Source organism: Sturnira hondurensis, unplaced genomic scaffold, assembly GCF_014824575.4.
Source record: "Sturnira hondurensis isolate 20B ecotype Veracruz unplaced genomic scaffold, ASM1482457v3 Scaffold0003213, whole genome shotgun sequence".
Lineage (NCBI taxonomy): Eukaryota > Metazoa > Chordata > Mammalia > Chiroptera > Phyllostomidae > Sturnira > Sturnira hondurensis.
The window spans coordinates 1,506,602-1,527,592 of NW_028075844.1; the positions used below are offsets into that span (position 1 = coordinate 1,506,602).

The 20,991-nt window shown below is 39.5% G+C and overlaps 1 protein-coding gene across 2 annotated transcripts in view; it reads right to left on the minus strand.

Annotated features, from left to right (window-relative positions):
* Nucleotides 1-20,991, minus strand: part of LOC118984146 (zinc finger protein 791-like) — a 54,756-nt gene that overhangs the window by 24,622 nt on the left and 9,143 nt on the right. The window contains exons 2-4 of one of the 2 annotated variants that reach the window (XM_037041927.1): nt 3,531-3,657; nt 3,274-3,334; nt 1,410-2,896 (exon numbers count right to left, since the gene is read on the minus strand). In XM_037041927.1, coding sequence (XP_036897822.1) covers nt 1,492-2,896; nt 3,274-3,334; nt 3,531-3,657 — 1,593 coding nt within the window. In that variant the 3' untranslated portion in view covers nt 1,410-1,491. Of the gene's footprint in view, nt 1-1,409; nt 2,897-3,273; nt 3,335-3,530; nt 3,658-20,991 lie in introns of those variants that run through there. The other variant, XM_037041924.1, reaches the window with a different exon arrangement.

Sequence of the window (20,991 nt, forward strand, 5' to 3'; positions counted from 1 at the left end):
TTATAATGGAATATTTTAACATAATTTTTCAGGAAATGAAAAACACAGTATTTGTTAGCATACAACAGCTGAGACATTAATAAGCTATTTTTATGAAATACCTACAGGTGTTCATTTAACAAAAAGACACATGTGCTTTTAATCACAAACATAACTGAAAACATACTGATGCCCTAACACAGAACAAATAAAATGTCATGAAAAATTTTAACCTACCTGTATATAAGAAATACACTTTAATAGCATAAACAATAAAATATAATTAAAAAAAAAGACACTTCAATTCACCCATGAATCTAACAGGCTTCAAAATGGTAAGAAATTAAATGTTAAAGAAAAAACACGCCCTGGCTGGTGCAGCTCACTGCATTGAGCGCAGGCCTGCGAATCACATGATTGCAGTTCAATTCCCAGTCAGGGCACATGCCTGGGTTGTGGGCCAGTTCCTGGCAGGGGACACACCAGAGGCAACCATACATTGATATTTCTCTCTCTCTCTCTCCTTCCTTTCCCCTCTAAAGATAAATAAATAAAATCTAGGAAAAAAATAAAAAAACACTATTAATTATTATGTGCTATTGTTGAAAGAAAACTCAGAATTATCACACTTGAATATTCATTTCTGAAAGTAATTAGAAATCCATACTCCAGTGATAACTTTAAAAAATGTTTAATAAACACAATGTACTTGCAACTTTAATATTATAGCTCTTTCATATTGAAAATTTTGATACCTTATACATAGATTAATTTCCAACAAGCTTCCTCATGTTACTTATATTTCTATTTTTCTTCTGTGGGAGTTTTCACATTAAGAATGTGGATCAGTTCAAGTGTTTCCCATTGTGTTTACATTCAAGGGGTTTTATCTAGTGAGTCCTTTCATACTTTTGATAGAAAGTGAAATAACTGAAGCCTTTCCCACATTCTACATTTTTTTCCTCCAGTGTGCCTTGTCAGGTGTCTTCTAAAGGTTGTGATAAATGAAGACTTTTCTCTATTTCTTACATTCATGGGTTTTTTCTCAGTGTGAGTTCTTTTGAGTGATCTCCGTAGGCTTCACCACTTTGTTTACATTCAAAAGGTTTCTCTCCAGTGACATATCTTTCATGTTTCCAAAGAAAACTAAGACAAATGAATGCTTTATATATTTTTATACATATGATTTCTCTCCAGGCTGATTTCTTTTGTGGGTTTGAAAATTTGTCACTATCTGAAGTCTTTCCCAAATTACTTATATTCACAGGGCTTTTCTCTAGTCTGAGTCCTTTTGCACCTCTCTGAAAGGTGCTGTCATGACTGCAGGCTTTCCCATGCTCCTTACATTCCTAGGTTTCCCCCCAGCATGAGTTCTCTCACACGTTTTTAAGGACTGTGACCTCCATAGACTTTATCTTCATTGCTGACAGTCACAGGGTTTTTGGCCAGTGTGAATTCTTTCATGTGTTCTGACATCACTGGGATACCTGAATGTTTTACCACGTTTGACATTCACAGTGTATCCACAGTGTGAGTTAATTTATGTATCTGGAAATCCTTATGAAAACTGAAAGCTTTACCACGTCCCTTACAGTCATAGTGTTTCTCTCTAGTATGAGTTCTTTGATGTTTTTGAAGAGAACTGTGATCTCTGAAGGCTTTCCCACATTGTTTACACTTATGGGGTTTCTCTCCTGTGTGAGTCTTTTCATGTTTCTGAAGATAACTGTGATCTCTGAAGGTTTTACCGCATTGCTGGCATTCACAGGGTTTCTCTCCTGTGTGTGTTTTTTGGTGTATGTGTAAGGAACTATAAAATTTGAAAAATTTATTACATTGTTTACATTCATAGGGTTTCTCTCCAGTATGTGTTCTTTTATGTTTTTGAAGAGAAGTGGGGTAAGTGAATGCTTTACTGCATGTTTTACATCCATAGGGTTTTTCTCCAGTGTGAATTCTTTCATGTATTTGAACATAGCTGGAATAACTGAAGGCTTTACCACAATGTTTACATTCATATGGTTTCTCTCCAGTGTGAGTTCTTCCATGTACTCGAACTTGACTGGAAGAGCTGAAGGTTTTACCACAAATTTTACATGCATAGGGTTTCTCTCCGGTATGTGTTCTTCTATGTTTTTGAAGAGAACTTGGATAAGTGAATGCTTTGTTACATATTTTACATTCATAGGGCTTCTCTCCAGTGTGAATTCTTTCATGAGTTTTTAAGGAACTGGGATCTCTGTAGGCTTTTCCACATTGTTTACATTCATAGGGTTTCTCTCCAGTGTGAATTCTTTCATGTATTTTTAAGGAACTGGTATCCCTGTGGGCTTTACCACATTGTTTACACTCATAGGGTTTCTCTGCACAGTGAGTTCTTTCATGTGCTTGAACACGACTAAAACAATGGAAGGTTTTAGCACATATTTTACATGTATAGGGGTTCTCTCCTGTGTGAATCCTTTTGTGTCTCTGTAAGAAATTGTAGGATGTGTAGGATTTACCACATTGTTTACACTCATAGGTTTTCTCTCCAGTAAGGGTTATTTTATGTAATCGAAGTGAACATGAACAACTGAAGGCTTTCCCACATTTCTTATGTTTATAGGTTTTTTCGCCATTGTGATTTCTTTCATGTTTTTCAAAATGCTGGAGATAACTGAAGGCTTTACCACATTCTTTACACTTATACAGCTTCTCTTCATACTTCTGGAATTCATATGCTTTGTGCCCAGTGTGACATTGGACATGCCTATTGAGGGATGAGTGATGCATGAAGACCTTTCCACACACGTGGCATTCATGCAGTTTCATTCCAGTGGTTTCCTTGTTCAAGGTGAGATTTGAAATATGGCTGAAGTTTTCTCCACACTGACTACCTTCTTTACTTTCACAGACTTTCTCTACTACTTGACTTCTGTAAACAATGAAAAGCACAGTATTAATGATTCTTTATTAATGATTTTATAGTTATTTATTATTATTTATAGGAAAAATGTAGGTATTCTGTCTTGTTTGAACTGTCCAAAATTAAATATGTTGAATGTTTTCCAAGAAAACTTCACCCTTGCTATAATCAAACCATGACAGTCATATATAGGGTTTGTTAATACTGTTTCCAATTGAACTATTTTGTAAACACTGAACACACACAGTACATTCCAGAAAGTATTTTTGGAGAAAATTTCCTAAGACACTTGAAGCAGGATTTATTAGTTTTGTTTGCTCCTTATAAAAATTTCATAACATACTAGAATTCTCATAGGAGACATTGCTTTCTATTGCTCAACTCACCTTAGTTTTCTCCCCTGGTTTTTATAATACTTTTCAATGTCACGTTCTTCCCATCTTGTTCCTAAAATGTAGACCCAGAAAAATGAGTGCAAAGCATTCCTATTATGAAAAAATAATTAGCTTCTAGATCCATGAGAAGGTGTGGTCACGCCAAGTTATTAACCAACACCTTCCTTTTCTGCATCACACTTCATGGATGTGCCAATTACAGAAACACTTATTCTTTAATTGACAAAAGGAATTGTTGTCATCCTTACCTACGGAGGCCAGGTTCCTCAAAGTCTCCTGCATCACATCTCTGTAGAGCTTCTTCTGTGCAGGATGCAGCAAAGCCCACTCCTCCAGACTGAAGCTCACAGCCACATCCTCAAAGGCCACTGAGTCCTAAAAATAGTCCAAATATGTACAATGAGTGAGACTGACAGCACTGGATGCCCAGACCCCATTTATAGGAAAAGTTATGTGTGATTCTCTTGTCTCTGAACATTTATTCTATGACAGATCATCATGAACTTACTCTCTGTCCACACTTACTTTCTCATCAATTTAACAACATAATGAACATGTGGAAATGACTTACACCTTGTTACTATGATCATATTATATTTGAGTGTTTGGAAATGACAGAAATGCTATTCAAATGAAACAAATATGGTCATTTTCAGACCATCAATTAATTCCGAGAAAAATTTTCATCTTCTTTATCACCCACCATTTTTAGCACTCCATGAAGCAGAGACTTATATTCTGTATGAGGTTTCCAGAAATAAAACATAGTGAAAAATTGGAAGCCTTTCCTTCTATTCCCATAACCCAACATGAGAGTCCAGGTGGTCTGTGAAAACCACTTTCAACAAAGCCAGCTGACATGTTGTCCTAAAGTTCAGGCCTTTACCAGTAATCAGATGCAACTTGCTCAATGTAATTACGCCTGTGCAGAAGCATTGCTTGTAACTTGTGTAGTATTTATCACAGACTCAGTTCTTCCTTTCCCTTTCTGTACAATTCAGTAAGGGCTAGGAGGTTATTTGCAAGTTAGAGCTCACAGAGAAGGAAGAAGGTTTAAAAATTCAGACCACAAAATCCCTGTATTCATGCTCAGGGCTGCTTCCAGCCAAATTTTAGAACAGAGTGAGAGAACAGCCAGGAGAACTCCATCTAATCAAACTCTAACTGTGTACTCTGGGACTGGCTGCCCTTGAGGAAGAGTTTAAGAGCTACAGATTGAATGGGAATTCATTTAAGGCCACATAATTTGATGATGAATTTGCCTATGATTATACAACACATAAAGGAACAGGGCTTTCCTCTAAAGGAACAGCAAACTTCCATCCTCCACTTTCAGGAGAAAAAAATTATTTGACAAGTCAGTCTAGAGGCTGCCCTGCCACCTTCTGATCTGGCACTTAAGTTGTCATACTCAATCTCATAAAGAAAAAAAGGAGAAAGAATGAAAAGAAAAGAAAAGAAAAAAGAAAGAAGGTAACTTGAAGTGAGCTACTCTTCTTAGATCCACCAGAGCCTTGAGGTCATAGGGAAGTGGTATCTCCAAGATAAAAAAAAAACAAAAGATGGTATTTTTAAATATGCCCCAAATATTCCATTCTTAATGAGGACAGTACTAAAAAAACTCTAATTCACCAGAGTTAAATGCAAAGACAAAAAAGACAGAACATAATATCCATGGAGCCTAAAACAACCTTCCTTAATACAAGGATTGAAATACACACAATAGGGAGTTCTGGCCAAGATGGAGGTGTAGGTAGAAACCCTTTGCTTCCTCCCACAATCAGAGGGAGGATAACAACCAGTTTAAAATCAATAAACAACCAAAATCGCCAGGAAACCAAACTGCATGGAACTCTGACAACCAAGCAATTAAAGAAAAAATCAACCAGAACAACCAGACGAGTAAGGCTGACCGAGGGGGCGGACTCAGAAGAACCATGGCAGGTGGCTGGGGGGTGGGCCTGACTGCCGAGCTGGGCAGTGCTGTGATGGGAGGGGCTGACTTAAGGGGAAAACTGAGGCTCAGAGCTGACTGTGGGCTACAGGTTGGGGTTTCGGCAGTGAGAGATACTTCCAGTCTGACTGGAAAGTCTGTTGGAAAATGTGCTAGAGATGAGCAGGCAAGCTACACTGTTCCCTCTCTGGCCCCTCCCACACAGGCAGTACAGCAAAGAGGGTTGCCCTGCCAGGGTGAATACCTGAGGCCCCACCCCTTACAACTTACCATTGATCAGGTGTGCCAAGACAAAGAAATATGGCCCAAATGAAAGTACACAGCAAGACCTTAGAACTAAGTGATGAGGACATGCCAACCTAACTGATGGAGAATTTAAAGCCCTGGTAATCAAAATGCTCACAGAACTGATTGAGCTTGGTCGAAAAATGAAAGAACACATGAAAGATACCCAAAATGAAATAAAGCAAAATATTTAGGGAACCAACAGTGACAAGAAGGAAACCAGGATTCAAAGCAACAATTTGGAACATAAGGAAGAAATAAACATCCAACTGAATCAGAACAGAGAAACGAGAATCCAGAAAAAACGAAGAGAGGCTGAGGATTCTCCGGGACAACCTGAAACGTTCCAATATCTGAATCATAGGGGTGCCAAAAGGAGAACAGCAGCCAAAACTGAAAACTTATTTGAACAAATAATGAAGGAAAATTTCCCCAATCTGGCAAATAGACTTCCAGGAAGTCCAGGAAGTCCAGAGAGTCCCAAAAGAAGTTGGACCCCAAAGAGGAACATACCAAGGCACATCTTCATTAAGTTTCCCAAGATTAAAGACAAAAAGAAAATCCTTAAAGTAGCAAGAGTTAAGGAGACAGTTACCTACAAAGGAGTTCCCATAAGGCTAACAGCTGATTTCTCAGAAGAAACCTTAAGGGCAAGAGGGGCTGGAAAAAAGTATTCCAAGTCATGAAAGGCAAGGACCTACATCCAAGATTATTCTATCCAGCAAAGTTTTCATTTAGAATGGAAGGGCAGGTAAAGTGCTTCCCAGATAAGGTCAAGTTAAAGGAAGTCATCATCACCAAGCCCTTATTATATGAAATGTTAAAAGGACTTATCTAAGAAATTGAAGAAGATAAAAATATGAACAATAAAATGACAACAAACTCATAACTATCAACAAATGAACCTAAAAGAAAAACAATGAAAACAAAAACTAAGCAAACAACTGGAACAGGAGTAGAACCAGAGAAAAGGACATCACACAGAGGGAGGTCAGTGGTGGGGTGGAGAAAGGGAGAAATAGGGAGGAAAAGGTACAGGGAAGAAGAAGCATAATTAGTAGGCATAAAATAGATGGGGAGAGAGAAAAAATGGCATAGGAAACAGAGGACTCAAAGAACTTATATGTACAACCTGTGGACATGAACTAAGGGGGAGAATGCTGGAGGGTTGGGGGGGCAGGGTGGAGGGAGGATAAAGGGGAAAATTGGGAAAACTAATAGCATAATCAATACAAAATACTTAAAAAAAAAGAAATACACACAATGGGAGTACCTGGGAAAAAAAAGAAAGAGAAAGAAAGGAGGTAAGTAGAGTAATAATCACTGAAATTTCCTAAAATTAATGACAGGAGACACATTGTAGGTCCAGAATGCAGGAGAAAGAGATGAATCTATCACTGTGACTAAACACTTCAACAACCCCTTATCATGAATCATAAACTCCGGCAGCAGAAAATCAGGAAGAACAGAGTGGAACTGGGCAGCACTATGAAACTGAGCTTAATTATAATCTGTGAAATATTTCACATAACAACAGCAGAATATACATTCTCAAGTTCACATGGAACATTTACCAAGACAGAAAAGATCCTGAGACATAAAATACACTTTCACAAATATGAAAACATAGAAATCATATAAAATATGCTCTCTGGCTACAAAGAAATTAAGCTAAAAATCAGTATCAAAGATAATTGGGAATGCCCAAATATGTGGAGTTCAACAATACATCTCTAAATAACATATAGGATCAAAGAAAAAAGTCTCTGGAGAAACAAAATTATTTTGAACCAAAAAAGTAAAAATATATCGTAATCAAACTTTGTCAGAGGCAGCAAAAGTGGTGCCTACAGGGAATTTTAGGCCATTAAACAAATATATTAGAAAAAAAGAGCTCTATAATCAATAATGTAAGCATCTACTTTAGGAAATAATAAAAAAGAGTAAATTAGACCCAAAGTAAGTAAACTAAAAGAATTAATAAAAGCTAGAAATCAGTATGATTGTGCAAGGTCAACGGAAGAAAAAAATTTTAAAGCTGCTTCTTTGACAAGATGAATAAAATTGGTAAACATCTATATAAGATAATGAAGAAAAGAGGGAAGAAATTACTAATATTTGAAAGTAAAGGAGGGAGAAATGAACAATAAAAAAGGATTTGGAGGGGAAGGAAGATGGCGATGGAGTAGGATGGAGCAGATTCCATTTCCTGTACACATGGGAGAAAATCCTGGCACATCTACTGAGGAACAGCGCAATCAACCAACAGTTCCCCAGCTTTTATGAAAATAAGAGACCAGAGCTTGTGATGGATGGACCAGAGGGGTCTCCAGGACGTGAGTAAAGACAAAAGCGGTGGGGGCGGGGCTGGTGCCCTTGGCCAGCGCCTAACTGCCTCTGTGCCCCCCCTGTGGTCTGGGTCCAGAGGATGTGGTTTGGGACCTGCTCGTGGGGGCGGGGAACACACACACACACACACACACACGCGCGCGCGCGCGTCTGCCACGGAGGACTCTTCAGAAGCCCAGGACCCCGCAGGTCTACAGCAGACTCTTTGGGAGCCTTGGGCCTGCTGCAGGGTCCTTGGGAGAGAGCTGGCTCCCTCCCTCCCCATCTAAGTAAGGCTGGGCAACACCGGGTAGACACCTGTCTGCTTAAGTTTACAGAGAGGGTAACAAGCACAAAGGGCCATGTTCAACTGTGGACTCTGTTGTCACCAGCCAGGGAGAATTGAGAGACGCACTGTTGTCACCAGTCTGGCTGGGGATTGGGCTGGGCTGAGAGGCAGCCTTTCTGGAGCTTTTATTGGAAAGTGGACTGAGGTGTTCTCCTGTGACGGCAGCTTCCCTTGCTTCCCACCCAGCCCAGCAGCCATCCAGATGAGGGGTGGAAGCACTTGAGTCCCGCCACAGAACTGGGAAGGACCATGACAGATCCCAAGGGGCCCAGGCAGCCTGTTGGATGTGCGGGCGCCCGCACCCCATTCTGGTAGCCTGGCTGGTACACGTGTGCCTGTACCCCAGTCCGCAGAGAGGTCCTGCTGCAACCAGAAAAACCAGCTAGGAAAGTGGTTTGAAACCATCTTTTGAAACCAACAAGGGAAGGTTTTTTTTTTTCCCCCAGTAACTTTTTTTTTTAAGTAATCTTATTGTTTTTTAAATTTTATTATTGCTTTATCTTTCAATACTTTGTTCCTCTCCTTTCTTTTTTCCTATTTTAGTCCTTCTTCTTTTCTTCCCAAACTTATCACCTTTTCCTCCCTTCTGCCTTTTTTTTTTGTTTGTTGGCTTATTTGTTGCTTTGTTTCCTTTTACCCACAAGAGACACAAACAACTGGGAACTGCAAAAGGACCAGAGTGGGAGCCAAAGAGGGGGCATCTCAACAATAGAGACACAGAGACAAATTTCACTTTGCTATAGCAGAGAAGCATCAAGTTGCTGCATAGTTGTATTATTATTTTTTCATTTTTCTCACTTCTTTTATATTTTAATAGTATCTTTGTATTCCTCCTCTTTCTGTATAGGCTTCTTAGTCTTTGCTGGTTATATTGTATTATTTAACAGGTTTCTCCTGTTCTTTCCTCCACAGTGTATTGCTAATTTTCTATACTTCACGCCACTTGTTTTCCTTTGGCACACTATCCAAAGCTCTATACCACCTATTCAGACAGATCACGTAGAGTCTGTCATATGATTGTTCCTCTAATATTACTGTAAATAATAGCTGTTCTATATAACTGTAAATACTTCACAACACATCTCTTGGATCTTAGCCCACTTTACAGGTTCCTGAATTCTATTACTGTAGTGATTAAATCTATTTGCTCACATGCTGCACCTAGTTACTATTCTTTACTCTCAACTTGCCTCAAAATCTGACTGCCCACAACCTCTCTGCTTTCTAGATCCAACTCACAAGCTTTTGCTTCCCAACAAGAGACTTATCTTTTGTCCATCCCTTCTTAAAAGTAGCAAGTTGGATCGAAGATTACGGTTAACACTATATATAGCCTAAAGATCTTCTATCTCTTTTCAACCGGCTGTGATTGTAAATATCATAAAATATTCTTCTGCTGTCATAAACCATTTGCCTCCCCCTCCAACTGATCACACACACACACACACACACACACACACACACAGGAGTAGGTGGAAGTGAACATCAAGATACCTGCAGGAGACTGCACCACTGAATTTCACAGGTATTCTACCACAGAAGTTCACACCATAAACCCAGGAAGTCAGAACAGATCACTTTAAGAAGCTGAGGATAACAAGAAGAGTCTCACAAACAATGGGAAGACAAAGAAACAATCCCCAAATGAAAGATAAGGTGGAAGTCTCAGAAAGAATGTTAGATGAAATAGAGGCAAGTCAACTATCAGATAATGAATTCAAAGCACTGGTTATCAGGAAATTTAAAGAGCTCATAATGAGCTACCAGAAACTACAGGGGAGCTACAATGAACTCACCACAAACTATATCAACACGAAAAAGGAAATAGAAACTATCAGCAAAGGACAAGAGGAAATGAAGAATACAATTTCTGAACCGAAAACACAGTAGAAGGAATGAAAAGCAGGATCAATGAAGCAGAAGATTGGATCAGCGAGTTGAAGGACAAAGTAAAAAGAAACTCTCAGAAAGAACAAGAAAAGGAAAAGAGGCTCAGAAAGAATGAAGAGGGATTAAGAGAAATGCAAGACAATATGGAAAATAATAATATATGAATAATAGGAATACCAGAAGGAGAAGAAGAACAGCCCTGGCTGGTGTGGCTCAGTGGTTGAGTGGTGGCCTCCGAACCAAAGGGTCACCAGTTTGATTCCCATGAAGGGCACATGCCAGGGTTGCAGGCCAAGTCCCCCAGTGGGGGCCATGTGAGAGGCAATGACATATCGATGTTTCTCTCCCTCTCTTTCTCCCTCCCTTTCTCTCTCTAAAAATTAAAATTCAAATTGTTGAAGAAGAAGAAGAAGGAAGGAAGAAGGAGAAGAAGGAAGAAGGAGAAAAATGAAGGAGAAGAAGGAAGAAGGAAGAAGAAGGAATAAGGAAGAAGAAGGAAGAAGAAGGAAGAAGAAGAAGAAGAAGAAGAGATAGAAAACCTATTTGAAAGAGTAATGATGGAAAATTTCCCTAATTTGATGAGAGAAAAAGTCACACAAATCCAGGAATCACAGAGAGTCCCAATCAAGAGGAACCCAAAGAGGCCCACTTCAAGACACATCATCATTAAAATGGCAAAATTCCAAGACAAAGAGAGAATCTTAAAGGCAGCAAGGGAGAAAAAGGAAGTAACATACAAGGGAGCCCCAATAAGGTTAGCTACTGACTTCTCAATGGAAACACTCCAAGCAAGAAGAGAATGGCAAGAAATATTCCAAGTAATGAGAACCAGAGGCCTACAACCAAGGCTACTGTACCCAGAAAGGCTCTCAATCAAGATAGAAGGCCAAATAAAGAGCTTCCAAGACAAAAGAAGTCTAAAAGAATATGCCTCCACCAAACCAGCTCTACTAAAAGGACTGCTTTAAGGAAAGGAAGGAAAAGAGAGAGACAGAGAGAAACATAGGTACAAAAATGGCAGTGAATAAGTACCCATCAATAATAACCTTAAACGTAAATGGATTAAACGCTCCAATGAAAAGACATAGAATAGCTGAATGGATAAGAAAGCATGACCCACACATATGCTGCCTACAAGAGACACACCTCAGGACAAAAGACCATCACAGACTAAAAGTCAAAACCTAGAAACAAATTTTCCAAGCAAATGGACAGGAAAAAAAAAGCCGGGGTAGCAATTCTCATATCAGACAAAACAGACTTCAAAAAAAGAGCCATAAAGAGAGACCCAGAAGGTCACTTCATAATACTCAAGGGAAGACTCCACCAAGAAGACATTAACATCATAAATATATACGCACCCAACACAGGAGCACCCAAATATATAAGAAAAATCCTAGAAGACTTTAAGAAAGATATTGACAGCAACACAATTATAGTAGGGGATTTTAACACCCCACTGTCAAAAATGGGCAGATCTTCCAAACAAAATATCAACAAAAATATAGCTGCACTAAACAACACCCTAGATGAAATGGACTTGATTGATATATATAGGGCCCTTCATCCCAAAGAAGCTAAATACACATTCTTTTCAAATGCACACGGAATATTGTCAAAGATAGACCACATGATAGGATACAAAATGAGCCTCAACAAATTCAAGAAAATTGAAATCACACCAAGCATTTTCTCTAACCACAAGGGACTGAAACTGGAAACCAACCCAAATACCCAAAATCATGGAGACTGAATGGTATGCTATTAAACAACAAATGGGTCAAGAATGAAATTAGGGAAGAAATAAAAAAGTTTCTGGAAACAAATGAAAATGAACTCACCACAACCCAAAACTTATAGGGCACAGTGAAGGCAGTCCTCAGAGGGAAGTTCATAGCAATACAGGCTTACATAAAGAAGGTAAAAACATTTCAAACAACCAACCTAACCCTATACCTGCAAGAACTCAAGGAACAGCAACAAAGACAGCCCAGAGCAAGTAGAAGGAAGGAAATAACCAAGATCAGAGCAGAATTAAATGACATAGGGACTAAAAGCACAATTCTAAGCATCAATGAATCCAGGAGTTGGTTTTTTGAAAAGATAAACAAAATACACAAGCCTTTAACTAGGCTCATCAAGAAAAGAAGGGAGAGGACACAAATAAACACAATCAGAAATGAAAGAGGAGCGATTACAACTGATACCACAGAAATAGAAGGGATTATAAGAAATTACTATTCAGAACTGTATGCCAAGAAATTTGAAAACCTAGGTGGAATGGACACATTTCTAGAAAAATATAATCTTCCAAAGCTCAATGAAAAAGAAGGAGAAAATCTGAACAGAACAATAATAACAGCAGATGAAATTGAAGCAGTAATCAAAAAACTACCATCACACAAAAGCCCTGGACCAGAAGGTTTCACAGGAGAATTCTACAAAGAATTTAAGGAAGAGCTAACCCCTATTCTTCACAGACTATTCCAAAAAATCCAAAATGATGGAAAACTCCCGAACTCTTTTTATGAAGACAGCACCATCCTAATTCCAAAGCCAGATAGAGACACAACAAAGAAAGAAAACTTCAGGCCAATATCACTGCTGAACATAGACGCTAAAATCCTCGACAAAATATTGGCAAATAGCATCCAACAATAGATCAAAAAGATCACACACCATGACCAAGTGGGATTCATCCCAGGGATGCAAGAATGGTTCAATATTCGCAAATCAGTAAATGTAATACATCACATAAACAAAAGCAAAGACAAAAACCACATGATCATATCAATAGACATGGAAAAAGCTTTTGATAAGATACAACACCCATTTATGATAAAGGCACTCAGCAAAGTGGGAATAGTAGGAGCACTCCTCAAGATAATAAAGGCCATATATGAGAGACCTACAGCCAACATCATACTCAATGGGCAAAAACTAAAAGCTTTTCCACTAAGATCAGGAACAAGACAAGGTTGTTCACTTTCACCACTGCTATTCAATATAGTATTGGAAGTTTTAGCCACAGGATCAGACAAGAAAAGGAAATAAAAGGTATCCAAATCCGAAAGGAGGAAACAAAACTGTCACTGTTTGCTGATGACATGATAGTGTACATGGAAAATCCTATAGACTCTACCCCAAAAGTGCTCAACCTAATAAATGAATTTGGCAAAACAGCGGGTTACAAAGTCAATATCCAGAAATCAAAGGTATTTTTGATTACTAACAGTGAATCAGCAGAAGCAGAAATCAAGAAAAAAAATCCCATTTGATATAGCAAAACAAAAATAAAATATCTGGGAATAAACCTAACCAAGGAGGTAAAAGACCTATATGCAGAAAACTACACAACACTGAAGAAAGAAATCAAGGAAGACACAAACAAATGGAAACATATATCGTGCTCATGGATTGGAAGAATTAACATAATCAAAATGTCTATACTACCCAAAGCAATTTACAGATTCAATGCAATACCTATTAAAGTACCAATGGCATATTTCACAGACATAGAACAAACACTTCAAACATTTATATGGAACCATAAACGACCCTGAATAGCAGCCGCAATTTTGAGAAAGAAGAACAAAGTAGGAGGGATCACAATACCTGATATCAAACTGTATTACAAGGCCGCTGTAATCAAAACAGCCTGGTACAGGCATAAAAAGAGGCACATAGACCAATGGAACAGAACAGGGAGCCCGAAAAAAACCCAACTCTTTACAGTCAATTAATATTCGACAAAGGGGGCAGTAACATAAAATGGAGTAAAGATAGCCTCTTCAACAAATGGTGTTGGGAGAACTGGACAGCTATATGCAAAAAAATGAAACTTGAGCACCAACTTACACCATACACCAGAATAAATTCAAGGTAGGTAAAAGACTTAAATATAAGCTGTGACACCATTAAAGTCCTAGAGGAGAACATTGGCAAGAAAATCTCAGATATTTCATGCAGCAATATTTTTACTGATACGTCCCCTAGAGCAAAGGACATAAAGGAAAGAATAAACAAATGGGATCTCATCTAAATTAAAAGCTTCTGCATGGCTAAAGAAAACAGTACTAAGATAAAAAGAGAAGCAACTGTTTGGGAAAACATATTTGCCAATGATAACTCAGACAAAGGTTTAATCTCCAAAATAGACAAAGAACTTACATGACTCCCCTCTAGGAAGACAAGCAGCCCAATTAAAAAATGGACAAAGGACTTGAACAGACACTTCTTCAAGGACGACATACAGACCATCCAGAGACACATGAAAAGATGCTCAATATCACTAGCTATCAGAGAGATGCAAATTAAAACCACAATGAGATACCACTTTACACTGGTCAGAATGGCCATCATAAACAAAGCAACAAACAACAAATGTTGGACAGGTTGTGGGGAAAAGGGGACCCTAGTTTACTGTTGGTGGGATTGTAGCCTGGTACAACCACTATGGAAAACAGTATGGAATTTTCTAAGAAGACTAAAAATGAACATGGCTTTTGACCCAGCAATTCCACTGTTAGGAGTATATCCTAAGAACCCTGAAACACCAATCCAAAAGAACCTATGCACACCAATGTTCATAGCAGCACAATTTACGATAGCCAAGAGTTGGAAGCAACTTAGATGCCCATCAGTAAATGAATGGATAAAACAACTATGGTACATTTACACAATGGAATTCCATGCAGCAGAAAGAAAGAAGGAGCTCCTACCCTTTGCAACAGCATGGATGGAACTGGAAAGCATTATGCTGAGTGAAATAAGCCAGGTGGTGAAAGACAAATACCATATGATCTCACCTTTAACAGGAACCTAAACAACAAAACAAGCAAGCAAGCAAAATATGACCAAAGACACTGAAATACATAACAGGCTGACAGGGACCATAGGGGCAAGGGGAGACAATCACAGGGGAAAAGGGGAAGGATTCACAGGAAAAAGTATAAAGGACACATGGACAATAACTAAGGTGGGGGGGGAATGGGAAGGAGGTGGGGAGCACTGTGGGGGTAGGCAGGATTGGGAATATAAGTCAGAAAACTGTACTTGAACAATAATTAAATAAATCTAAATAGAATAGAATAAAATAAAATAAAATAAAATAAAGGATTTGATAAAATTGAACATTCGTTTATGGTAACAAACTAGCAATAGAGGGGAGCCTCCACCTCTTGAGAAAGAACATGCTCAAAACCTGTAGTTAAACTCATCACATTTGTTCCTCCTGACATGAGTGTCTATGTGAAACAACAGAGAGAACTCACAACAAAAGAGAACTCCTGAAAAAAATAAGAGAGAAATTGAAAGATACACAAGCTAATAGCTTTCCTGTAGAGCCACACGGATACACTCAACTCACCACTGACGAAGGAAGAAAAAGCAATTTAATGGGAAAGAAAGTCTTTTAAACTAATAGTGATGGAGATAATGAATACCCACATATAAACACACACAGGAAACAAATAGACACAAAGACCATACACGTTTCACAAAAATTACCTCAAAACACATCACAGCCCTGACTGGTGCGGCTTGGTTGTAGCTTGTACATCATCCAGCAAAGCGAAAGGTCACCAGTTTGATTTCTCATCAGGGCACATGCTTGGGTTGCAAGCCAGGTCCCCACTTGGGGTGCTTGTGAGAGGCAATGGATAGATGTCTCTCTCTCCCATTGATGTTTTTCTCCCTCTCTTTCTCCCTCCCTCTCTCTCTAAAAATAAATAAATAAAATCTTAAAAAAGAATACATCATAGATATAAATGTCAAATGCAAAAGTAATACATTCCTACAAGATAATATATGAGATATTCTACAAGCAAATAAAAGAACAATGAGGTAGCACTAAGCGTTTATTATATGGCTAAGATTCAAAACACTCAGAACATCAAATATTGGTGGAGATATGAAGTGGTGGGTAATCCTAATCATTGCTAGTGGAAATGGAATTGGGCAAGCCTAGATTGGAGACAGTAACTTTCAATACTAAATGTACTCTTACTATGTATAAGATCCAGCAATCATATTACTTGGTATAGACCTAAATGAATTTAAACCTGTTCGTACAAAAACCTGTACATGAATATTTGTAGGCACTTTATTCATAATTGGCAGGAGTTAAGAGCTAAGCAAGATGTCCTTCAAGAGGCAAACAGATGCTCAGAGATAAATCCAGGTGGTGATATATTTTTCAGTGATAAAAAAGAAATGAGTTTTTAAGCCATGAAAATGTAGGAGGAAACTTAAAAGTAAAAAAAGCCAATCTGACAAGGCCACACACATTGTATGATTTTGAGTATATGACAGTCTGGAACAAACAAAATTATGAGCCAATGGAAATCTTTGGGTTTGAAGAATTTAGGGGTTAGTGGGAGAAATGAATGAAGAGGTGAAGCACCTGTCCACTGAGCTCCTTCATGTACAGGTGTGTGCTGTCCTCCTGAAAGTCTGTGCATTCCCCCCAGTGCTATGCATGTGGTGAATCCCAAAGAGCAGTCCAGGCAACCAAGGAGTCTGGGAGAGGCGTGTTCTCTTCCAGCACAGTGGCTTCTTTCAAGGGGCTGTGGGCGATGTGGAGGAAAAGACTGTTCCATGATGTGATTGTTGCCTGAATGTCCAGCTAGACCCAGTTGAGATCAGAGTTGTTTCTTGCAAAGCCCTTCAGAGACTGTCTGATCTCAATCGATGTTTTCCTTCTGACATAAACCAGTACGTCTCCTGTGTCCCATGGCATGCTGGTCACTTGAATAGGCCAGCATCCTGGTAAACATGGAGGGCATTTTCCAGGACCAATAATCAGGCATGGAAAAACCAGGCCACAAACAGGATTAGAGGCCTCCTCCATGACAACTGGTTGCTGTATAGAGTTTAAACACCCTGCACTTAAGTAAGTTTCAAACTAATTCCTTTGCTGTGCCAAACTAAAATCATGGTGTCATCCATTGTACCCCAGATGGACAGCATCTTTTATTTTTTTAATTAAAAAAAAATCCTGACTTCTAGCCAAAATGGATGTGTAGGTAGACACAATTTGCCTCCTTCCACAATCAAAAGGACAGCAACAAATTTAAAAACAAACAAACAAAAATAACCAGAACTGCCAGAAAATTAAACTGTATGGAAGTCTGACAACCAAGAAATTAAAGAAACTCTCATTCAGACTGGTAGGAGGGGCAGAGACGAGCAGCTGGGGTGGAGAGGACTGTGGCTAGAGGACTGGGTGGAGGAGGCAGCGACTGGCAGACTGGGCGGTTCCACATTTGCCTGAGGATAAACTGGGAGGAACAACTGGGGAATGAGGCAGGCTGCACAACCCAGGGTTCCAGTGTGAGAAATTTCCAGTCTCACAGGAGAGTTCGCTGGACAGACCTATGGGGTTCTAGAATGTATACAAACCCATGCACCTGGGAATCAGCACCAGAAGCGCCCGATTTGCTTGTGGTTAGTAGAGGAAATGACTGAAAGCCGGCTGCGAACCGAGCAAGCGCCCTTGTTCCCTCTCTGACCCCTTCCCACATATAGCACCACAACACAGTGACCTGGATTGCCCTGCCGAATATATAAGGCTCTGCCCCTTATAACATAACAGGTGCAGCAAGACAAAGAATATGGCTGAAATGAAACAACAGATCAAAACCCCCAAAACAGAATTAAGCGATGAAGAGATAGCCAATCTATCAGATGCAGAGTTCAAAACACTGGTAAGCAGGATGCTCACAGAAATGGATGACTATGGTCACAAAATTGAGGAAAAAATTAAGTATATGAAAAGTGAAATAAAGGAAAATATACAGGGAACCAACAGTGAAGGGAAGGAAACCAGGACTCAAACAGTTTAGAGCACAAGGAAGGAATAAACATTCAACCAGAATAGAGTGAAGAAACAAGAATTCAAAAAAATGAGGAGAGGCTTAGGAACCTCTGGGACAACTTTAAACATCTGAATATATGAATCATAGGAGTGCCAGAAGGAGAAGAGGAGCAGCAAGAAATTGAAAACTTATTTGAAAAATAATGAAAAATTAAAAAAAAATTTTAAAAAAAGAAAAAATAACAAAGAACAACTTCCCCAATCTAGCAAAGGAAATAGACTTCCAGGAAGCCCAGGAAGCTCAGAGTCCCAAAAAAGTTGAACCCAAGGAAGCACATACCAAGATACATCATAATTCCATCACCCAAGATTAAAGATAAGGAGAGAATCTTAAAAGCAGCAAGAGAAAAGGAGACAGTTACCTACAAAGGAGTTCCCATAAGACTATCAGCTGACTTCTCAAAAGAAACCTTACAGGCAAGAAGAGGCTGGAAAAAAGTATTCCAAGTTATGAAAGGCAAGGACCTACATCCAAGATTGCTCTATCCAGCACAGCTTTCATTTAGAATGGAAGAGCAGATAAAGTGCTTCCCAGACAAGGTCAAGTTCAAGGAGTTCATCATCACCAAGCCCTTACTATATGAAATGTTCATCTAAGAAAAGATAAGATGATCAAAACTGTGCACAGTAAAATGACAACAAACTCACAACTATCAACAACTGAATTTTTAGACAACCGTTTTTGTCTAAAAACAAAAACAAACTAAGCAACTAGAATAGGAACAGAATTACAGAAATGGAGATCACATGGAGGGTTATTGGGAGGGGGAAGGAGGAGAATGGGAGAAAAGATACAGGGACTAAGAAGCATAATTGGTAGGTACAAAATAGACAAGGGGAGGTTAAGAATAGTATAGGAAATGGAGAAGCCAATAATTTATAGGTATGACCCATGGACATAAAATAAGGGCAGAGGGGGATGCTGTTGGGAGGGGTTGCAAGGTGGAGGGGAATAAAGGGGAGAAAAAAATGGGACAACTGTAATAGCATAGTCAATAAAATATACTTAAAAAATCCTCACAGGAGGATATACTTATTGATTTTAGAAGAGACAGAGGATGGGTGGGGGGGAGAGAGAGAAACATCGACGGGAGAAAAGAAATATCAATCTGGTTGCTTTCCATATGTGTCCTGAGCAGGGATCCAACCCACCACCCTTTTTTGGTGTATGAGACAATGCTCCAACCAACGGAGCCACCCAGCTATGGCAGGGTCAGGATATTTGCTGCAAGAGATGCAGGGGTAGCAGAGTTATGTAGGTGTCCTGGTATGCCCTCTGGAATCTTCACCTACTGGATGCCATCCCTGTTTTTCCTCTTTAAGAAGTGACTATCTGATGGGCTCACCTCATTCACAGGGTATAAACATCCTCATAACCCCCCTGCCTTAGTCTCCCCCTAATGTGTGGAAAAACCCAGCCTCAGTCACACCTTCACTTTAAATACACAGTAGGGATACCAATCCAGGACCACTGTAAGGAGGGCCCCATTCCCATACTCTGCTCACAACTCGGAGTCCTCTCAATATAAAAACCAGGCCCAGTGGAGTCAACAACACAACACAGGGAGCAGAGCTCATGGGGGTTGTGCCCCCAAGACCCCCAGTAAGCAGTAGCTCACAGAGCAGGAGCCTACAGATTCTTATCATCCAGACAGATAAGAAGGACCAGGGGGAAAGGGAGGGCTGAGGCTTAAGTTGTCAGGAGTCAAACAGCAAACATGGGGAGCCTGACCACTCATAACAAGAACAAACACAAGTATGAAAAATGTGCATTTGTACTAGATTGTTTAAAAATTTTTTAAAGGTTTTATTTATTTTTAGATAGAGGGGAAGAGAGGGAGAAAGAGAGGAACAGAAACATCAATGTGTGGTTGTCTCTCACGTGCCCCCTACCTTGGACCTGGCCCACAACCCAGGCACGTGCCCTGAGTGGGAATCAAACCATGATTCCTTGGTTCACAGGGCCAGCACTCAATCCACTGAGCCACGCCAGCCAGGGCAGGGTTGTTTTTATATAAAGACACTCAAACAGGTGAACAAGAAGTGATCAAAACTGGTTATTGGAGCCATGGCTGATGTGGATCAATGGATTGAGTGCTGGCCTGTGAACCAAAGGGTCACTGGTTTGATTCCTGGTCAGCGCGCATGCCTGGGTTGTAGGCCAGGTCCCCAGTAGGGGGCACGTGAAAGGCAATCACACATTGATGTTTCTCTCCTTCTCTTTCTCCTTTCCTTCCCCTCTCTGTAAAAACAAATAAATTAAATATTTAAAAAACAAACAAATAAAAAAACCACCCCCCAAAACAAAACAAAACAAAAAACCACTCCCCACCTCCCCCCAAAAAAGGTTACTGGAGTGAGGCTGGAGGAGCAGCACAGGAGTGGAGCAGGATATGTGGGTAGTGACCTTTTTCAGTTAGTTTCCTATCTCAGGAACTTTTTAAACATTCCAATGCATTATTTATTTAAAATAAGGAGAGAAATTTATATATACTACATTTTCCTATGATTACTACCTATTTTAAATTAATTACTGCTTTTAAAATTAATTAAATTTTGGACTTCTGGTCAAGGTAGTAGCATTGGTAAACACGGCTTACCTCCTTGCACCACCACATAAAAATTACAACTAAAACATACAAGAACCATTACTTAGACCTGTCAGAAACCCAGTGGAATGGAAGTCTCACAAAGAAGGAATTAAAGAAACCACAGCATCTTGGAATGGTCTGGTTCCACATTCCTGTGTGGCAGAGAAAAACCCAGCAGGAATACCTTGGGAGTGCAGAGTCCTGCCCCATACCAGGCCCCCCACCCCAGGATTCCAGTGCCAGGAAGATAAGTCCCCATAACTTCTGGTGACAAAAAACAAGTGGGGACTGAGTTGGTGAAAGAAACTTCTGGAGTCCCAAGTAGTTCCTAGTAAAGACCCCACACATGAACTTACTCAGACTCATTCCCTGTGAACTCTAGTACCTGGGTAGCAGCTTAAAAGGTGCCAGCAGCATATAGGGAGGAAATGAAGTA